The sequence below is a fragment of the Temnothorax curvispinosus genome, unplaced genomic scaffold (genome assembly GCF_003070985.1).
Source record: "Temnothorax curvispinosus isolate PA1 unplaced genomic scaffold, ASM307098v1 QBEX01014009.1, whole genome shotgun sequence".
Classification (NCBI taxonomy): Eukaryota; Metazoa; Arthropoda; class Insecta; order Hymenoptera; family Formicidae; genus Temnothorax; species Temnothorax curvispinosus.
Genome location: NW_020223789.1, coordinates 154,670 through 172,319, shown reverse-complemented (window position 1 = coordinate 172,319; position 17,650 = coordinate 154,670). Strand labels below are relative to the sequence as shown.

Genomic DNA, 17,650 nt, shown 5'->3' with positions numbered 1-17,650 from the left:
TCGATCGCGATTGTGACAATACTTTCAGTGTCGCCCTTTTTCTCAAGAGGGATTTTTACGAACTTTATAATTTAAGACACAAAGTCGCGCCGATTACGTGATATAATAATCCACGTATTGTCGAGCGCGAACGTGATCAAGCACGACCTTGTTGGAGAGGCCTGGTCTTTGTATATGACTGCAACGATACAATATTGTAAATGTAGCCTCTTGTTTCTTTTTTTTTTTACTAAGAATGCACTTGTGCAACGCTAGGTTAATCGTACAACATTGAAAACCTTTATTATCGCATCCGTGCCATAAGTAAAATTGTACATACAACAAATCGCTCTCGATTAGAAAATCGAGATTGCTTTTACACACGCGAGATTTCTCTCAACATTTTTCTGGGAAAGATTATTGTGGATTACAGTACCGCTGATAAATTTCCGGACATTCTGTAAAACGACGCTATATGCCTGCAGGAACAGTTTTTCCACTTACCGTATAACGAAGTCTTATGGTAAGTGAAAATTTTAATCTCATCTCCTTATTCAAATATTTTATATAAAGACTTTAATATTTGTAAAAAAAGGCACATAGAGGGAGAATGACGAGTTAACATGCCCAAAAATATATTTTAAAAATGATTAAAATAAAAATCGTAGAGCTAGATTAACGATAATTCTATTTTATTTAAGACTTTTGTTTATGTAATACGCAGACATACTGAATATGTACGTAATGTGGGAGATGAAATGTTCGAAAATTTACGAGCGGTAGCACTGCGTATCTCTAGGGCAGTTGATATGCACGCATTAGCGATTAGGGTATGGGTAAAACGCGCCGTTTTTCTTCGAGTGGAATGTGATATGCTTCGGGATCGATCGAGTGATGTCTAACGAGATGCGTGCAAAGACACTCTCGAAGTTTGCGCTAACCGACGCGACAGAGCGCGGGAATAACGTGCACGTGCGCTTTGGTATCGAGCGAGAGTAATCCCCAAATGAGCGAAACGATACTTCTCAATTGGATCATGCGTACATCTGTATATACGAGTTTTAACAACATACAGAACGTCCATATTTTAAACGCAGACGGAGTTACACTTCGTAATACTCTCTCTCTTATTGGATTAACAACAATTCTTTAAATATACTTTTAACGCTAGAACCACCAAAGTACGAAGTAACTAATCTGTAATTTTTTGAAAAATTACTCAAATTTATAACGGTGCATTTTCTAATATTTTCCATGACATTTGTTTCAACATGTAAATGATTAATTGTTTTTTCCAAAATTATGTATATACATAATATACTTAAATAATAGAAATTAATCATCGATAGTGATTTTCTACGAACTCCATCGCGTGTGATTTATCACGTAAACATTACGAAGTGGACAGCCTGTATAACGTTCTTTATATATTTTTCTATCGTTAGTTGCACACTCAATATGCACGTACTAACTCGCGCCATATCACAAATATCAAACATGTATACATCACAAATAAAATTGATCGCATCTCTAAGTGATTTCACGGGTCAACAAGTTTCATCGTGGCGACGATTTATTTTTGGATCACTGGACCATGTGAATCATGAAGTACAGAAGAAAATTCCTCGTGAAAAAATACAACGTAGAGTAAAATCATTTTTGTACGAGGCTTTATTTGTCAAAAATGGCTTCGAGAGAAAAAAATCTCTTGAATTTCTTTTATTTTCTCAATGTGCAGAGCACATTCTTCAAAGATAAGAGAATATTTCTTCCAAGATATCTCTTAAAAAAGAGATATCGTTTCACGGTTCAGTAATCCAAAGGATGAGATTTTTTTTCGGATACATTTTGGATATAAAACAAAAAGTGTCGGATATTTAAGTGGGTGGATGTTCATCTTGTATCTCGTTACTTTCCGGCAATTTGATGAAGGACAGATCGCCGCCGCTCCACATCGAGTACAATTGCGACCTCGTGCACTCCTAAAATCAGCGACGTTTATGCTGTAATAAGAGAGGAGGGCGAGAGACTAGTTTCTAAATAACATCGAAAGAGCGTTGTGTAACATAACGAAAGAGTGTAAATAGAAGAGTGCAACCGCAGCGAGTAAAAGTTATTCGTACGCCGTCATTGTTTCTTTTCAACTGCATGCATCCTATATGCGTTAACGCGTATCATCTTGTAGCGTTGCATTTTTAGCCATTTTATTTAATTTTTTTTTTTTACATTTCTTGTATATAGGACATGTATACGTAGAATTTATTCTGTTATTCTGGATCGCGAAATCCGAAAGTTTGTGATGCGAAAATGTCAGTGTACGAACATCTTCTTTTTCTTTTTTTATTCACTGGATGCCGGTGTCTTGGAAGACACGAGTTTTAATAAACTTAGATTTACTAACACTGTATTCTCTTTTTCTTTCTCTCCCTCTTGCCCTCTCTCACTCGCTCACTCTCCCATTCTCTATCTCTCTAACAGTGAGAAAATAACTTGATCTCATTTATTTACCCCGCCACCCGCGCTTTCCGAACCTGACCGACTGTGCGCCGAGACGCAGGAGTCGGTCGACGAGCTGCTCTTGCGAGACGGCAGGGTGTCCGTTGTACCTTCAAAAAAACGTATTCGATCTGAGATCATCACGCACGAATATCGGTCAAGCCTTAACGCCACTCCCGAAATGTTTCAGCGGTATAAAACGAGATATCACGACCACGAGATATTGACGCACTCACCGGTTTCGGTTTCTCTATGATCGCTATGGGAGTGAATGCTGTCCTTGCTATCGCCGTGACTGCCGCTGGCACCGCTCTGTTCTGTAGCAATATTACGACGGTGTATCAATCCTCATGGCGATCCCTTACGCGGCTCAACGTGAAGGATCGCGAAGGGATTGATACACCGTCGATCATCGTGTTAAAAGGACGACGAGAAAAGCCTTACCCGAGTCCCTGTGTTCGCTGTGAACGCTGTGATCGCTATCGCGATGCCCGGATTGATCCGAATGATCGCTGGAGTCCTGCGGCCAGCACCTAGGTGAACCTATCCTACGCGACCCCGACCAAATAGCGGAGTCGTAATTCGAGTCGAAATTGCAGGTCGTCAAAGTGACGCCCGGGATATGCTGACTAGTGTAAGCCGAGAGTTGATTGGACGGCCGAACTCCTGCACAACGTACAACAACCCTCGAATCGTCAGATTCGAGAACGCAAAAACGGGATAGCTATATAATTTATATATTTAGCCCGCCAAACGTGCCCTTTCGATCTTACGCGAAGATTAGACGAAATTACGAAGGAAAGGAAAGTCGTTCTTGCAAAAGTATCGAGTACTCTGATACTCGGAATCAAACGTTCATCTTCAGATAATTATTTCAAATCTTAAATTTCGAAGAAATTAGGGTTTAAGTTACAATTTCTGACCCACATTTCGCGGAAAACAATTTCTCGCGAAGTTTCCTTTCGCTATGTAAAAATCGTGATACGCACAAAACAAAGTTATCGCAAACTGTCGCGAGGGACTGAGGTTTTGCTACCTGGCTTGCAAGACAATAGCTGAATGGCTTCTTGGAGACCATCCTGACTAGCCATCGACGTTTTCCACATCGAGTCAGGCGTGGTCGATCTACTGCGATCCTGCTGAGGCACCCTTAATCGCGACCTCGCGTCCTGGCGCGGCCACTCGATAACGTGCTTGCAATCCCAGGGCATCGACCAACGCCTCATCGTGCTCTCGGCGGACTCGCCCGACATTTCCGCCGCCGCCGTTTCTGACCATCTCCTCTGAACCTTGATACACGAAGCCGAGCGTGACGCGCTTATTTGCGACAGGGAGTGTCGCGTGTCGTATTTGCAAATGTGTTAATTACCTGCAGAGGGAACAACGAATACGGCAAGGGGGACCTCCGACAATTCAGCACGGACTGTTGGGTGGACGAGGAGGAAATTGGTAGTACCGGCGAGCTGTAAAGACGCTCGAAACATTGCTGAAGCGCGGCGATGTCGCAATCGCCGCTACCGCTCTGAGAACAAGAGCATTCCGCCATGCCACCTGAATAAATGAATCAGCGAAAACAGAACCCTCTTAATTTCACCAGGACCGAAATATAATCATTAACTGACTAAATTTCCTACTTTAATTTCAATTTTTAAATGTAACTTTAATGCTATATCACTTATTTGAATATCTCCCTAGAAAGGCTTACCCAAGCACTCGCAACAAGCAATGCAGAATTGATATTGCAAGTTTATGAATGTCAAGAGATTTTCTCTGAGAATATCCTGAAAGAATGGAAGTACCCTATCAGTCATGCCAATAGTCTAACGACGAAGAGAATCTGATTGAATATAAATTACTAACATGCTTGTCCCCGTCATTGTCGCGCGATTCATGATCTCTCAGAGCGGTGATGACATGATTTTTAACCGTACTGCTGGCTACGTGGGTAGCTCTCGCCAATTCTTCCCATCCAGCCAGACATTGGCCTGTCAGACGGCACTGCGCCACCGTATCGTGCGCGGAGAGAAGCGCTTGCAGGGATTGGGCCAGTTTAGTACCAGCTGTACATAGGCCATTAAGTGTCTGTACGGGAGACAATTTTATTGTACACATGTGGCAGCACAACGGTAGTACTACCGTAAGCAATACCAACCTGTAAGTACGTCAACCAGTTACCGAGGCATTCGTTTATCTCTAACTGACCCCTCGAGATCTGACCGTCAATAGACTTTGGCTCCGTTCCACCTTCAGCCATAGCTGAACTCTTTTAGACCAGCTGCCCGATAGACCTCATCGCTGTCTCACGCGCAAACATTTTGAGCACGTAAAAAGGAGGTACGATACACGGTTAGACGGATTCATCGTGCTGAATATTTTAGAAGCAACAATCTCGTGGTAAGCTGAGAAATGATGCACCGACACGACGCAGATCTCTCCTGAAAGAAAAAAGTAGGCCGTACGAGCGACGCTAATTGAAACAAACGAGAACCGTCTTTGATCGACAATAATCTCGGTACTCACATCGTCCTAATTGAATTAACGAACCAAGGATTGAGCTATCGATTGTCCCGTGGGAAAATCATGATTCTCCGTATTGACGCCGGCGTCGTCCCGTCGGGTATCCGCCATATGAGACATCGGAGCACTTGCGTGTGCCTTTACCTCGCATGTCATCGCTCCACTACCCTAACGAAAGATAGTACTACGAGATCCTGTCAGATGACGCCATTCGGTATTTGGAACTTGAACGAGACCATTCGATACTTGGGACTTGAACGACCGAGCTGCGAGCCCGTCAGACGCAACCAACCGCGCTCTTGTCGAAGAATCGCGCGAGCGAATCGAAAGATAAGATTGTTTTAACAACTGGAATACATTAGTCTGCATTAACGTTTTTTCTCTTGCAATTTCCAACAAATCATCGATACGTTAAGTGCATAATGCTCGGAAGTCTTATCCCTTTTTTAAATTCGTAATATAATCAGTTTTTGAATTATAATTGTAATATAATCGAATTTTTATACTTTAATTTTTGCGCTATAAATTATTGTATTGCAAGCGTGATGCGATATTGCCAGATTGTTAAGACATTGTATAATATCAATACCTATTCCTTTTTAACGATAAAAATTATTCTTTTTTATTATATTATATATACGGTCACAATTCATTTCACAGAAGAAATTAAAAGCAAGAATTCGACCAAAGTTTTTATGAAAACTGCAATAAGGGAAATGAAACATAGATAAAAATAATTATATATAATTTTTAAATAAAGCGATAAATTCAATCTAATCGTTGACTTTTCTAATTCAGTAATCTTTGTTTTACATCAATAAATTTCTGACAATTTTATTTATAATTTGCGCGTGTCACATTATGTCAACGAATATTCGACACGATGCATTCAGCTGACAATTTCGTAGTAATTACGAAGAAGCACAGGATACATATAATTATAATTATAAACGCGGATATGTGATTATAATTACATATGGCAACCTGAAGAATTTACGGAAGGAAAGCAGACGTGGCTTTTCCGACTCGTTAATCCGTTATACGTGTTTCGTGTCTTCAACAACTTGTCCGTAATTACCGCTTTAAAAAAAAAAGTGAAGTCTCCGTCGAAAGGGGAAAGTTCGCGCATTTTCTTTATGTTCGACGTTAACTCGCCAGAAATTTGTTAAAGCCGTGCTTCCATTATTTGAATATAAATTTCCCTTTTATCATGATTATTTCAAGTACATGTCAAAATATTTACATAGCGAAAAATTGAGTTCAACTTCACTTCTTCAAAAAAAACAAAAATATATATATTAATTTAAAAAAAGACATAAATTGGACAATTAGAGCAAGAAATCTGAGATAATCTGTACGTTTTATTATAGGAATAAGATTTTTAATTTGTTAAAATCAGCTTTCTAGAATCCTATCGATATTAACAACCGCTATCTTACAATTAGAACACTATCATGTTTCTTAATTACGTCAATTTCTTATTCTAGAGGTGCGACACATCGAGACACGTATCTGTGTGTGTGCCTTCGTTTCTCGAGTCTACGGAGAAGAGGTAAGCCTCGCTGGAGGTGAAAGGGGCCCAAGCTGACGTCGGTAGATGATTAAAAAAAGACGGCGAACGAGCGAGGACGGGAGCGGGAGACACCGGAATGGAAACGCGATCGCGCGGAATATCGCGGTGGATTTACAAGGGGTCGGAGGAGAGGGCCCGAGAAGTGGCCGGGGGCCGAAGGCCCCCAGAGAGGGGACTCTTAACGGTAAAGCCGCGGTAACCTTACTGGCGACTTCGCGTCACTGACCACGACTGACAGTGTTTTTTCCCTGAGCCGATCTCCACGAAGCTAGCACCCCATTCTTCAATTTCGCAGAATGTAATTAATAAAGTTGGCTAAAAAGTTCTAGAGTTCCTGATACGTTTAAAAAAGTTCTGATTAAATATAAAAATAGGAATCATAATACTTGTGGACACCAGATTTGCGAAATATTTCGATCCATAGGAATTTGGAAAAATTTCCATCCAAGAATTTGAAAGCCGCCAAAGTTTTTGAGACTATTTTAATAATGTATTGCTATTATACTCTAGATAAAATTCCACCTTATAGGTTCACAATCTTGTTCACAATTGTAAATGCGACAAAGTTTTTTTGGAAATCTATTATGTAACATATAAATGTGTATAGTTCTTTTGTAAGAAAATAGAAAATATATTTCAAAGATTATCCCTGATAAAATAGTCTTTATTTTCTATTCTAAGTCACGCTATTGTCGGTGACCGGATCCAACCGCAATTATACCGGATCGCAAATAAAAAGCGGTCCACCCTCATGATATCATTCACGATGGAACCGGTCCTTTTTAACGTAACTTCAAAAGGGGGTCGATCGGTCATAACGATTTTTCGGTCTATAATCCGGTTTTGGTTCAGAACTTAGCCGAGTCTCATGTTTCTAACCTGTCGAAGAATAAGTGGAGCGTAGATAGGATTTAGCATCGATTTGCACAGAGAATTTAAGAAATTTGGGAAACTCTACCGGTTCTCGGCGATGTCGCGTAAGTCAAAACTATATTCCGTAATTCTCTTCATAATAGAGAAAGAATTTCTTATTTGTACGAAATCTTTCGAATTTTAAAAAACCATTTTTTATAAAATTAAAATAAACATTCGCATTATCGAAACTTTACTGCTCAATTATTCTTAGAATGTACGTCAATTGTCTAATTCTATCAGATTTTTTATGAATCATCTTTGTAAAAAAAATTTATCCTAATTTCCTCTTGTTTTAATCTCACATGCTTAAAAATTACCAAAATTAATTATTTCTGTATGTAATTGTTACAAAAATAATATTATTATTTCAGTCTTCCCTTGATATAAAGATTACTCATGCTTCTTTTACAATACCATCGATCCAATTAAAAATTAAAAATTAATTTCTCCTTGTCAAAAAATATTCAGTGCTCTTCTCGTGGCATTTAACGAGTAACGTAACTAAAGCGGCTAAAGATGTACATAAACATAAAGGCCTAATGAACTAGCTAAGGCTGATGCTACATGAAAACGTAGCAGCAGAACATAGCAGCTGAACGTAGTTGTTCCTTCGACTCGGCTGGTCGGCTCTGCTCGGCGCGAGAGACTTTCATCGCCGTCGAGAGAGCAAAGGGGGCCTGAGGCCCGGGGCACTCGACGGTCGACCGGTGAAGGGAACGGATCGTCGTCGGTTATCCCGACTCGTTGTACGGCGAACAAAATCGCGGGTAAAATGCCGACAAGTTAGTTCCGTCGTAATCGCGGATCTTTCATTCGATTCACGTAGGTTCGCGTTAATCGAGTGTCATCAAGTCCGAGGATATAATCTTGCGTACGCGGGTCGACAGAGATGTGCAAGGGACCAGGACGCGTCATGGAGAATCCCGAAGAAACAGCGATTGCTAGACAATGCCGCGGTTAGCCAGAGCGTCTAACCATCCAAATAATTCTAGATTGAATAGTATTCGGTTGTGATCGGGAATTGACGAGTGCGTAAATCGTTCAGGGAAGTGCCAAAGAACTAGCGGGATCGCTCACTGGGAATGTCAATGGTGCGAAAGGTTTTAGAAGATCAGCGTTGAAGGTATACGAAAGGATCAGCCGGATCTAAGGAGCGTTTAGGCTTCGGTGGAATACGGTGTTCTCATCGGATTGTTCTACTCGGCGTTTTGACATTGGTTTCATCCGAGACGGAGGGAAGAAACCCAGCTCTCGTGAAAGTTCGTAGTGCGCGAGTGTTTTCTAGAGGCTCCCTGTGCGGGCCCCCGCGGATGTTCGCGTGCCGAGGTGGTTCCTGGTTCGCTGGATTGTCGATGTGATCGCGCCGCGTCGTCCCGCCGACTCGTGGAGAATGATCTTGGTGTACGGGATCATCCTACCCCTCGTGGGAAGTCTCGCGTACGCACAAGGCACGTATTGTCACGACACATGGTAGATTCGCCCGATTTTTTGAAAGTGGCGTAAATCGAAGTAGAGGCAGAGGTCGGATCAAAGACATTATAATATCTTCTATAGAGAAGTCGGAGCCACGCAGCTTCTAATGTCTTTAATCTATTTAATCTAATTGCATTACAGTTGATATCGCAACATATATTTTTGGAGAAGGGATTTACTGGATTCGCGTGGCTCTTACGTAACGATAAATATAGACTATCGATTCATTTCTCATCTAAAAGTCATGTGCGATATTTAAGAGTGAAGAAATCTACTTCGATTGTGAAAACGTGATGCAAGATTACTATCCTCCGCAACTTAAAACATGAGATAATTAATTAAGCTTCAATTTAGATTTCTAAACTTCGAATTAATAAGAAAATAAATTGTTATCCAAATACGCTAAGAGCATAGATAAAAATTCTTCAAATTTTTATTATTTTCGATTAATTACTTGAAACTTTACTGCTGTATTACGCCACTTTCGAATTATATATTTTATCTTCTCCTTTCTGCGAACAAGTGAAAAGGCGATTGCACAATTCAGATATATATCGAGACGTTTCAAGCGAGGCAAATCCTTTCCCGCAAAAAAAAAGAAGGATGCGCGTCTCACAAAGAGGATCTTCCCCGCTGAAAGCCTTCTACCGCTCGCGATTGATCTCTCGCGAAATGCAAAACAGACGCAAGTACGCGTGCATCCTCTCCGCGTCTCACCGAGTAGCGTCCTACTCAAGAGAGTGCATTCCCCGAGTGCAGCACTCCCAATAGGGGGCAAGACCCTTTCGGAATAAATTTCTCTAAACGTTTATTTAGATACTTTATTCGCGAATTACCTATCGGAAAAGTCTCAGGTGTGTACGGAATTAAGAATAGTTGTAAACGGACGTCCGCACGATCCGCGTTATCCTCCGAGAGTAATTATCAATAATAATAATTCTTTAACGAGCACAAAATTGAGAGTTACTATTAGCGAGGGAATACCCACACTTAGTTTACTCGCTTCGTGAGAACGACCCCCATTAAAATTACCGAGCGCGCAGCCTCAGAATCCTAGAAGAAGGAAGGTAAAGGATCCCTTCGACAGACTCGCGCGTTTTATCCGCCTTGTCCCTGGCGAGCAAGGAAAGGAGAGTAAGCGAGCAAAAACAGGTACCGCCCACTCTCGGTTCTCTCGTCCTCGCTGGTTTTCTGGTGTCTCGAGGTCACCCGGTATATCCCGTAGATAAAGTCCCGCCATTGGCTCGTATCGCGTCTCTCGCATTCTCCCAGTTCGCGAAATGGCTAAAGTCGAAAATGCTTCTTGTCACGTGTTTTTTTTCTCTTCCTTTCTGACACCGCGGGATATCCACCACTCATAGATACTCTCTCGGGAGCGAGAATACCTCGTCTCTAAATGCCAACGAGTAAAAGTCTCGGGATACACTACCCCGTTCTACTTCGTGACGTGCGTTTCGTTGCCGTCTAACAGTCACGTTAATTCGCGCGATACAATATTTTTCCATTCGCAGCCCCTCAAATGCCATGAATAAAAAACGTTCTGCACCACACATTCCGTTCAATATAATTATACATTTCGCTATGACGCAAACGGGCTGTCGGCCCGTTAATTCTCGCATGTGAGAAACACGTGCGATGATAAATGAGTTTACGCAATCTCGTAGACCTTGATTAAGTTACGTGATTATAAAAAATTTGACGAAAAATATATATAACGAATACAACGCAAACTGAAATTTGCTGATAAACTATGTGTCTTTAATCATTTTAATGCAAAATAAAAAAATAGACTAAATTTCCATTAAAATTAATCATATTTGCTTTAAAATGAGTCGAAATTTCATTCATTAAAATTAAATGGCATGAGCTACATGCATTAATGCACTTCGAGAGTGAGTCAGAGGGTTAAAAGTTTGGACTGTACGTGGCAGAGCACACCGGAAGTAGGGGAGCGACCCACCTGTCTCAACCGACACACGATCTGGCCGGCGACGCCGACGTCCGACCTACTTCGCACTTCGAACCTTCTATTTTCTCCATAAGAAATAAACGGGATGAAAACTAGAGCGGCGGCGCGAGAAACGGGATATGTAGATGATACATTTTATGTCGGGGCGAGCCGCTTTTACATATTTTCCACGAACCGTTATCCTTGAAACACCGAGTTATCTAACGTCTGGAACTAGGTACGATCGTACCGATCGCCCGCTGCGATCTGCTACTGTCATTAGATTGATTTCGTCCTTCACAAGCCTGTTCCCGCATATTTCTTCCTCGATGCATACGTAACATCGATAATTCCACCGGGAAAATGCAACCTCCTTGCATAAAAGATTATTCGCTTCTAAGGAATGTTTTAAAGTATTTGAAAGTAAATATATAGAGTGCTTCTTTGTAATAACCGTGTTTAGCGCACAGTGCATGTGATAGGTATTCTCTATCGCAAACTAAATTGTTTTCCTTCTTTAGCAAAAAATCTACCTGATGAAAATCTTAAAAGGCTCCTATGATTAAAATTCAAACATACAAAGAAAGGGCACAGAGCCGTAACAAGGTTCGTGTTATTTTTAATAAACAGGTGAATGAGGGAGGTTCCAGGTTCGAACCCTGGCTGAGATAATATTTTTCGCAATAATTTCTTTACAGTTATTTAGATTTTAGATGCTTAGCATCAAAATTAAATCCAAACGATTTTATTAGATGGCAGGGAGTGGATTTTACTACGCCAACCAGAACTGTGTTGCAAGTCTGACAATTTGTCGGCGCGCAGTTTACTATGGTTGGAAAATGTGTTACTTGTTTATTAAAAATAATTTAACACGGACACCTTGTTGTGTGTCCGTGCCCTTTCTTTGTACGTTTGTTACCTAATAAATTTCCAACAAAAATGAGATATAAATATTTAAATTATAATAAACTATTTTAGATGCAGCTATATTCTTGTAAATTTTTATAATAAATGTTACTCGAAGAGATAAATACTTATCTCAGATAAAAGATCAATCTATCAAGAGAGATATTATGTATTTCAAAGTATTCAGGTTATTGAGAGATCTAATAGATCCACTTGAGAGTTCAATGATTGCTTGAACTTTCCGTTATATCGAGCAGAATCGAAGCGTGGGAGGAGATTGGCGCTGACCGTACAGATTCCTGGATCGGGAACACTCCTGCGCCCAGAAAGAAATAATCGACTGGTAACGATCGACAGTAGGCGTGAATTCCATTTAGGCGTGTACCTGCTCAGCTGAGCTTTCAAGATTGCAGAATAAAAAGAAGACACATAACTCCGGCGATAGAAACACAATAAAAATCTGATTTATAACAACAAGACATCACGATAGGAAAAATTTGAAGAAATAAACTAATAACTGTACAACTAGAATCGTATTAAAAAATTGCGTTGACGCAGTTTTAAATAAATTCTCACTTCTCTGTTGCTAGAAACTTGCCTCGACAGACGTGAAATTGCTTGTCTATTTAGCAACAATATGCTTGATATAAGGTTTCGCAGAGAAAACTGGTCCTCGCGGCGACGATCGTAATATGAGTATGCACGCGCACGCATTCGCACACGACCGAGAAAAACGCTACTTTGTGAAAGTGCTCGCGCTATTTCAGAATTCCGACGACGATTCTTCTCTTCGCGGTTTTCTCCTAACCGTTGCGAGAGAGACAATTATAATTCATAACAATAAAATTATTTTATCCACCGATTGTTCTTAAATTTTTGCCGATTGTCTGCAGAATAAAACCTGCGGTTAGACTCTCTACTTTAATTGTAACTATGTTATTAAGTACAAGTCGCTGGAGGCGGTATTATAAATCTTAATTAAGAAACGATGCATTTCGAATTAATGGAAAGGAAAAAAGACAATGAATGAATGCTTGGAAGACCCGATAATTCACTATCCGTAGTTGCAAATTCTAATGTCGGGCCTAAGGCAATCCATAATTTTCTATAATGATACGTAATACATCATAATACTTTTTCACATTTAGTGGGAGAGTATCTGCGTGTCTGCAAGGAACGAGCAGAGAAAAAATCCGAGTTTACAATTCAAATAAGTATAACTTGTAACGCTAACTTCGTTTGCACCTTCGACTTACAGCAGACCTGCTGGCTGATTTTGTAATCCGCAAGCCCCTTCTCGCATCTCTTTCTCATTTATCACCTTTACACCGAGTGGTGCTTGTTCGCGCGAAGTGTCGGACGAGATAGCCGAGTTCGCACGCTGCCGATCGCTGCCGATCCGATCGGATCGCACTGGCGTGCGCGGGTGGCAGGTCAGCGCGATCGCCCTACATATAACGTAACGTTCACGCTCGCGATGGGAAGTAAAAACGTCGTCATCGACAGAGAGGGAGAACCCTTTTCCCTCTCCATTCCGGGAAAGAGGAAGCGGACAGACGAGATACGCTGGGACGATTGTAACATTTAGCCATTGGAGCTACACCGAACGAGGGAATGCGAAGCGCGCAATGAACATAATCGAACGTACGCTTGGGTGGGGTCCTTCAGATGCTGTGCAGATGCAGACGCCGTGACGAAATGCAAATGGATGCAAATTTCTGCTTGATATATTTCCGCCTTTCAAGGAGAAATAAAGATTCAACTAAAAAATAACACGCGCGCGCGCGTGAATTGATTCATTAACTAAAATTATAACGTTTTATCTCAGTGCAAACTTTATGACGTGTACTCAAGAATAAAAAGTAGAAGAATCGTGATCAAAGATTTTAAATTTTGTAGAAAAGCTGTAATATCCCATATCTGAAATTTTCTCTCGATTTTCAACAATTGATACTTCAGAAAGAGAAATTTATTTCCCTCCACACTATTGAATGAAATCACGGACAGCGCGATTGCGTTAATAAAATTTCTAATTTATACGCTTAGTCACAAAAATTAATGCATACGCAAGAAGAAAAGAATAAATATCACAAGAAGCACGAAAGAAGTCTAGTTTCATTCGCTTCCTTTCTCCATTTAAGATCTTTTCATACTACGACTAGCTCGATAATCAAATAAAATATTATGTCGACGTGGGATATGATTTACAATTTTTGATAAGTGATGTTGTATGATCGCTAATCATGCATTGTAAGATCACAATTTCTCAGAACACCACTGTCGTACGTCACATCTTTCATTTCCGCAAACTTGCTACTAATTGGAGAGAAGCTCGCACGTGCCCAATTTCACGCCGCTCTCGTCGCGACGTCGCGTCCTTGGAGGTCACCGAAGCAGCGAGGACGGAGGCGCGATGCACCCTCGCCGAATCGGCCTCGAAAGCGGCTGCGCTCGTGGCGTGCAGTGCAGTTTTGACGGATCGAGCCACTGCGCCACGGTGTGTTTCATAACATTTCACGGCAGGTTAGGCGTAGAAAGATGACGCAACGACGGCTCGATACACCACGCGCGTTTCGCCTCGTACAATGGATTAGGAAACCTCTCGATATAAAGCAGACTCTCTTCGAATCTTCCGGCGATAACGCCTTCGAAAGAAGGCGAAGGTGGAGAAAAAAGTTGGGAATCGACGCAACCGACAAAAGGAACCGACAATGTTCCGTTAAAACTGTCGGTTTACAAAGTGTGCTCTACTTCGATTGTGTTACGTCTCGTTTACAGACACCTCAATCAAGTTAGAATTTTTCTCAAACGAAAATACGCCGAGAAGGGCATTATTTACCGCGGTTTTCTATCTTTTATGCATTATTTTCCGATATAAATGTAACTTTCTACTGCATTAATGCATCGTTCAACGAGGACCATATTCATCTTCGCGAATTATTCCAAATATTTAGAATTTCACTACATCACTAATTAAAAATATTAAAGTCAAAATTTATTTATATTCTTTTATGTACGTGACGACCATGTACACAAGGCAATGAATAAATACGACTGTAATAATCGTAAAATACAGTAAGAAGTCATAATTACCGGTAATGTGTATACGAGCGTGGATGTCAAGTCTTTTGCCGAAAGTACATCGGCGGATAAAATTGTCAACCGGTTTCGCTCGGCGCGGCAGTAAAGTTCGCTCTCGATATAGCGTCGCTTTTACGCAAACCAGCCGCCACGTAATAGCCTGGCTGATTACGCCAATCAAAAATCGTTGGTTAGAGCGGGGGAAAAAGTGTCGCGTGTCTGATTTGATCGGCACGGCGAGCCTTGTCTTCCGCAGGCGACTTCCGTTAAATTCGATGCGATCGGATCGCCATTGTTCTCAGTCCCGAAAGCTCTCATTGTCGCAAGGCGTGCGACTGGCAACGCATGTCGCAAGTTCAACGAGACCGAAGGGAAAGTGATGGAAAAATGCACAGCTGTTGGAGAGAAGTGAGTTAATCGGAAAGAAAAAACTGCGGTAATTATGTAAAAATGAAATCATTTTAATTCTACTAAAAGCGAATTTGCTTTCAAACATTTTTTGACCGGAATACTTAATAGAGGAGCGGAAATAATTAAATCATTTTTGCTATTTTTGTATAATATTTTCGATCAAGATGTAATAAATTTGATTTAACAACGCAGAATTTATCTCCTTTTTTTTCTATCGGCGCGATCACTTTCTACATTTTGCACTGCATCTATTTTCGCGTAAATACAATACATTGTTTCGTTTTAGAACGCAGAAAGTGTAACAAAATGCAGCGTGCAAAGATAGGTTCGTTACCCCGTTACTCACTGAACGCTAAGCGGCAAATTGCTCATTTGTTGGAGAAGGCTGAATTGCCTTCAGGTACCGGAATTTATGTGCCGGGGAAAGAAAAGACTCCAGACCTCGCGACTGCGGCTCGCGAGTCGATCGTGGTAAAATATTGGGTGTTCGTTAGGTAATCTACTTGACGCGGGAGAGATCGTAATGTGCGGTGTAAAGCCTCCTTCCGCTATTGTATCGGCATATACATACACCCGGTGGATCGACCCCTCCCACTTGCGATAGATCATGGGCACGCCTACTTTCTAACTTCCTCGACAATCAGCTCTACTGATACCACGTGTGCGCAACGTTACAGATCCGCGGTGCACAGGTCGATCGTTATACACACGTTCTTGCTTAACGCGGCCGAGCAACAACGTGCCCGCACGCACGGTGCAGGTATTTCAAAAGCTCGTCTCACAAATCGATCGCGCGCGATCTTTTATATTCCTGACTGGGCCTGGTACATTATGCGATCATCAAAATTACATTTTTTAATTTAGCTGATAGCAATAGTTCATAAAAAGAATTTAATTATTCTTTATGTCTATACAAAAATTTATAATATCACAAACGAGTTCGTAATAATCACAAATAACTCGGCAAGTAATTCAGTTCATCAATAAAATTGTATTATTAATTTATTAACAAAGTTTATTATTATTAATTTATTAATAAAACTCATTGCAACACAAATCTGTCGTTTCAATCTTAGAGATTTCGATTTCGAATTGAAAATCACTTGCAAATATTTTTTGGCCACGTGTGAAGATGCTTTTGTAATGGTTAAACGACAGGAAATAGCTATGCTCGTGACTTGCCTCAAAATATCTCGAAATTACGGATCACGATTCGGAATTTAAATTCCCTCCCGTGTATTCACATGTAAAGGTAACATGTATGAATGAGGGACACGTAACGGAGTTTCGGGTAACACGGTGTCAATGTTAAGAATAAGAGCGATAGACGACGACATATGTCTCGAATCGTTAATGACTAGGGTATAACGTATGCTAAACGGATCGTAGAATGGAACGTTAGAATGTATACATTATAATGACGTTTACTTTGAATTGAAGAAGGTAAATGCGAATTTAAATCATAATAGATTATTGATGTCAATGCCATTAATGCTTTTATTTGGTATGTAATTTGATACATTCCATGAGTACAATTTTTAAGCATGCAATATTTAATAAATTCAAAGACCGGTATTCATAGTCAATTCTTATTTCAAAACCGTCTTAAATAATGTCTTAAGATGATAATACGGCTCTGTGATTGGTTTATGACATCTTAAGATTGTACTTAAGACGGCCTTAAATATAAGAGCTGACTATGAATACCGGCCAAAGACAATTTTTTAAAGTAAAAACTTAATAGAAAGTTATCGAAAGTTATCAATTTTCGAAATTTAACAATTTACGAATTTAAACAAAAAATTATCGCTTAAAAATTAATATGGAAGATTTTATTATATAATTTAAATCTGTCTTTTCGATCACTTTTAATCCAATTTGATCATGAAATAGCCATCGTCTTCCTGCTTCACGTATACCGGAATCTATGATTATGGTTAAATTATGCCTAGATTTGGAATTTTGACGGTATATTCTTATTTTCAATATACCGTTGGAGTGACAGAGCCGACATATCGGTCGTTAATGATAATAAGCGTAGAACTGTACCGTGACACACACACGCTCCGACAGCGGTTAATCCCGATCAACTCCGAAGCAACTCCGTGGGTACAAGTACCGTTATTTCGGCTTCAAGGTTTTGTAACCGAGTGACCCAGACCCGAGGAAGCCGTGCCGAAGACTCACTCACATTGCCAGCGCATCGTTATTACGCAGAAGCCGTCGACCGGTTTTTCACGCAACTTTTCTTACTTCTTCCACCATCGATCGTCGAGTATTCTTCGAAGAACTCGTTCCTAATTACCGCTACCGATACTCCAACTGTACTCGATTTAGCGCTGAACCTTTAA

General features: G+C 40.6%; 2 protein-coding genes across 2 annotated transcripts in view; one reads left to right on the top strand and one right to left on the bottom strand.

Annotated features, from left to right (window-relative positions):
• Nucleotides 1-1,502: 1,502 nt before the first annotated feature.
• Nucleotides 1,503-5,148, bottom strand: LOC112464209. The gene is made up of 10 exons (XM_025031064.1): nucleotides 4,996-5,148; nucleotides 4,628-4,910; nucleotides 4,336-4,557; nucleotides 4,181-4,256; nucleotides 3,845-4,026; nucleotides 3,512-3,764; nucleotides 2,920-3,141; nucleotides 2,712-2,792; nucleotides 2,488-2,585; nucleotides 1,503-1,961 (listed from the first exon to the last, which is right to left on the bottom strand). The coding sequence occupies exons 2-10, from the start codon at nucleotides 4,727-4,729 to the stop codon at nucleotides 1,857-1,859; spliced, it is 1,341 nt and encodes a 446-aa protein (XP_024886832.1). The 5' UTR covers nucleotides 4,730-4,910; nucleotides 4,996-5,148; the 3' UTR covers nucleotides 1,503-1,856.
• Nucleotides 5,149-8,190: 3,042 nt separating this feature from the next.
• Nucleotides 8,191-17,650, top strand: part of LOC112464218 (sushi, von Willebrand factor type A, EGF and pentraxin domain-containing protein 1) — a 25,848-nt gene continuing 16,388 nt past the window's right edge. The window contains exon 1 of the mRNA XM_025031079.1: nucleotides 8,191-8,928. Within this exon, the coding sequence (XP_024886847.1) occupies nucleotides 8,871-8,928 (58 nt within the window). The 5' untranslated portion in view covers nucleotides 8,191-8,870. The remainder of the gene's footprint in view (nucleotides 8,929-17,650) is intronic.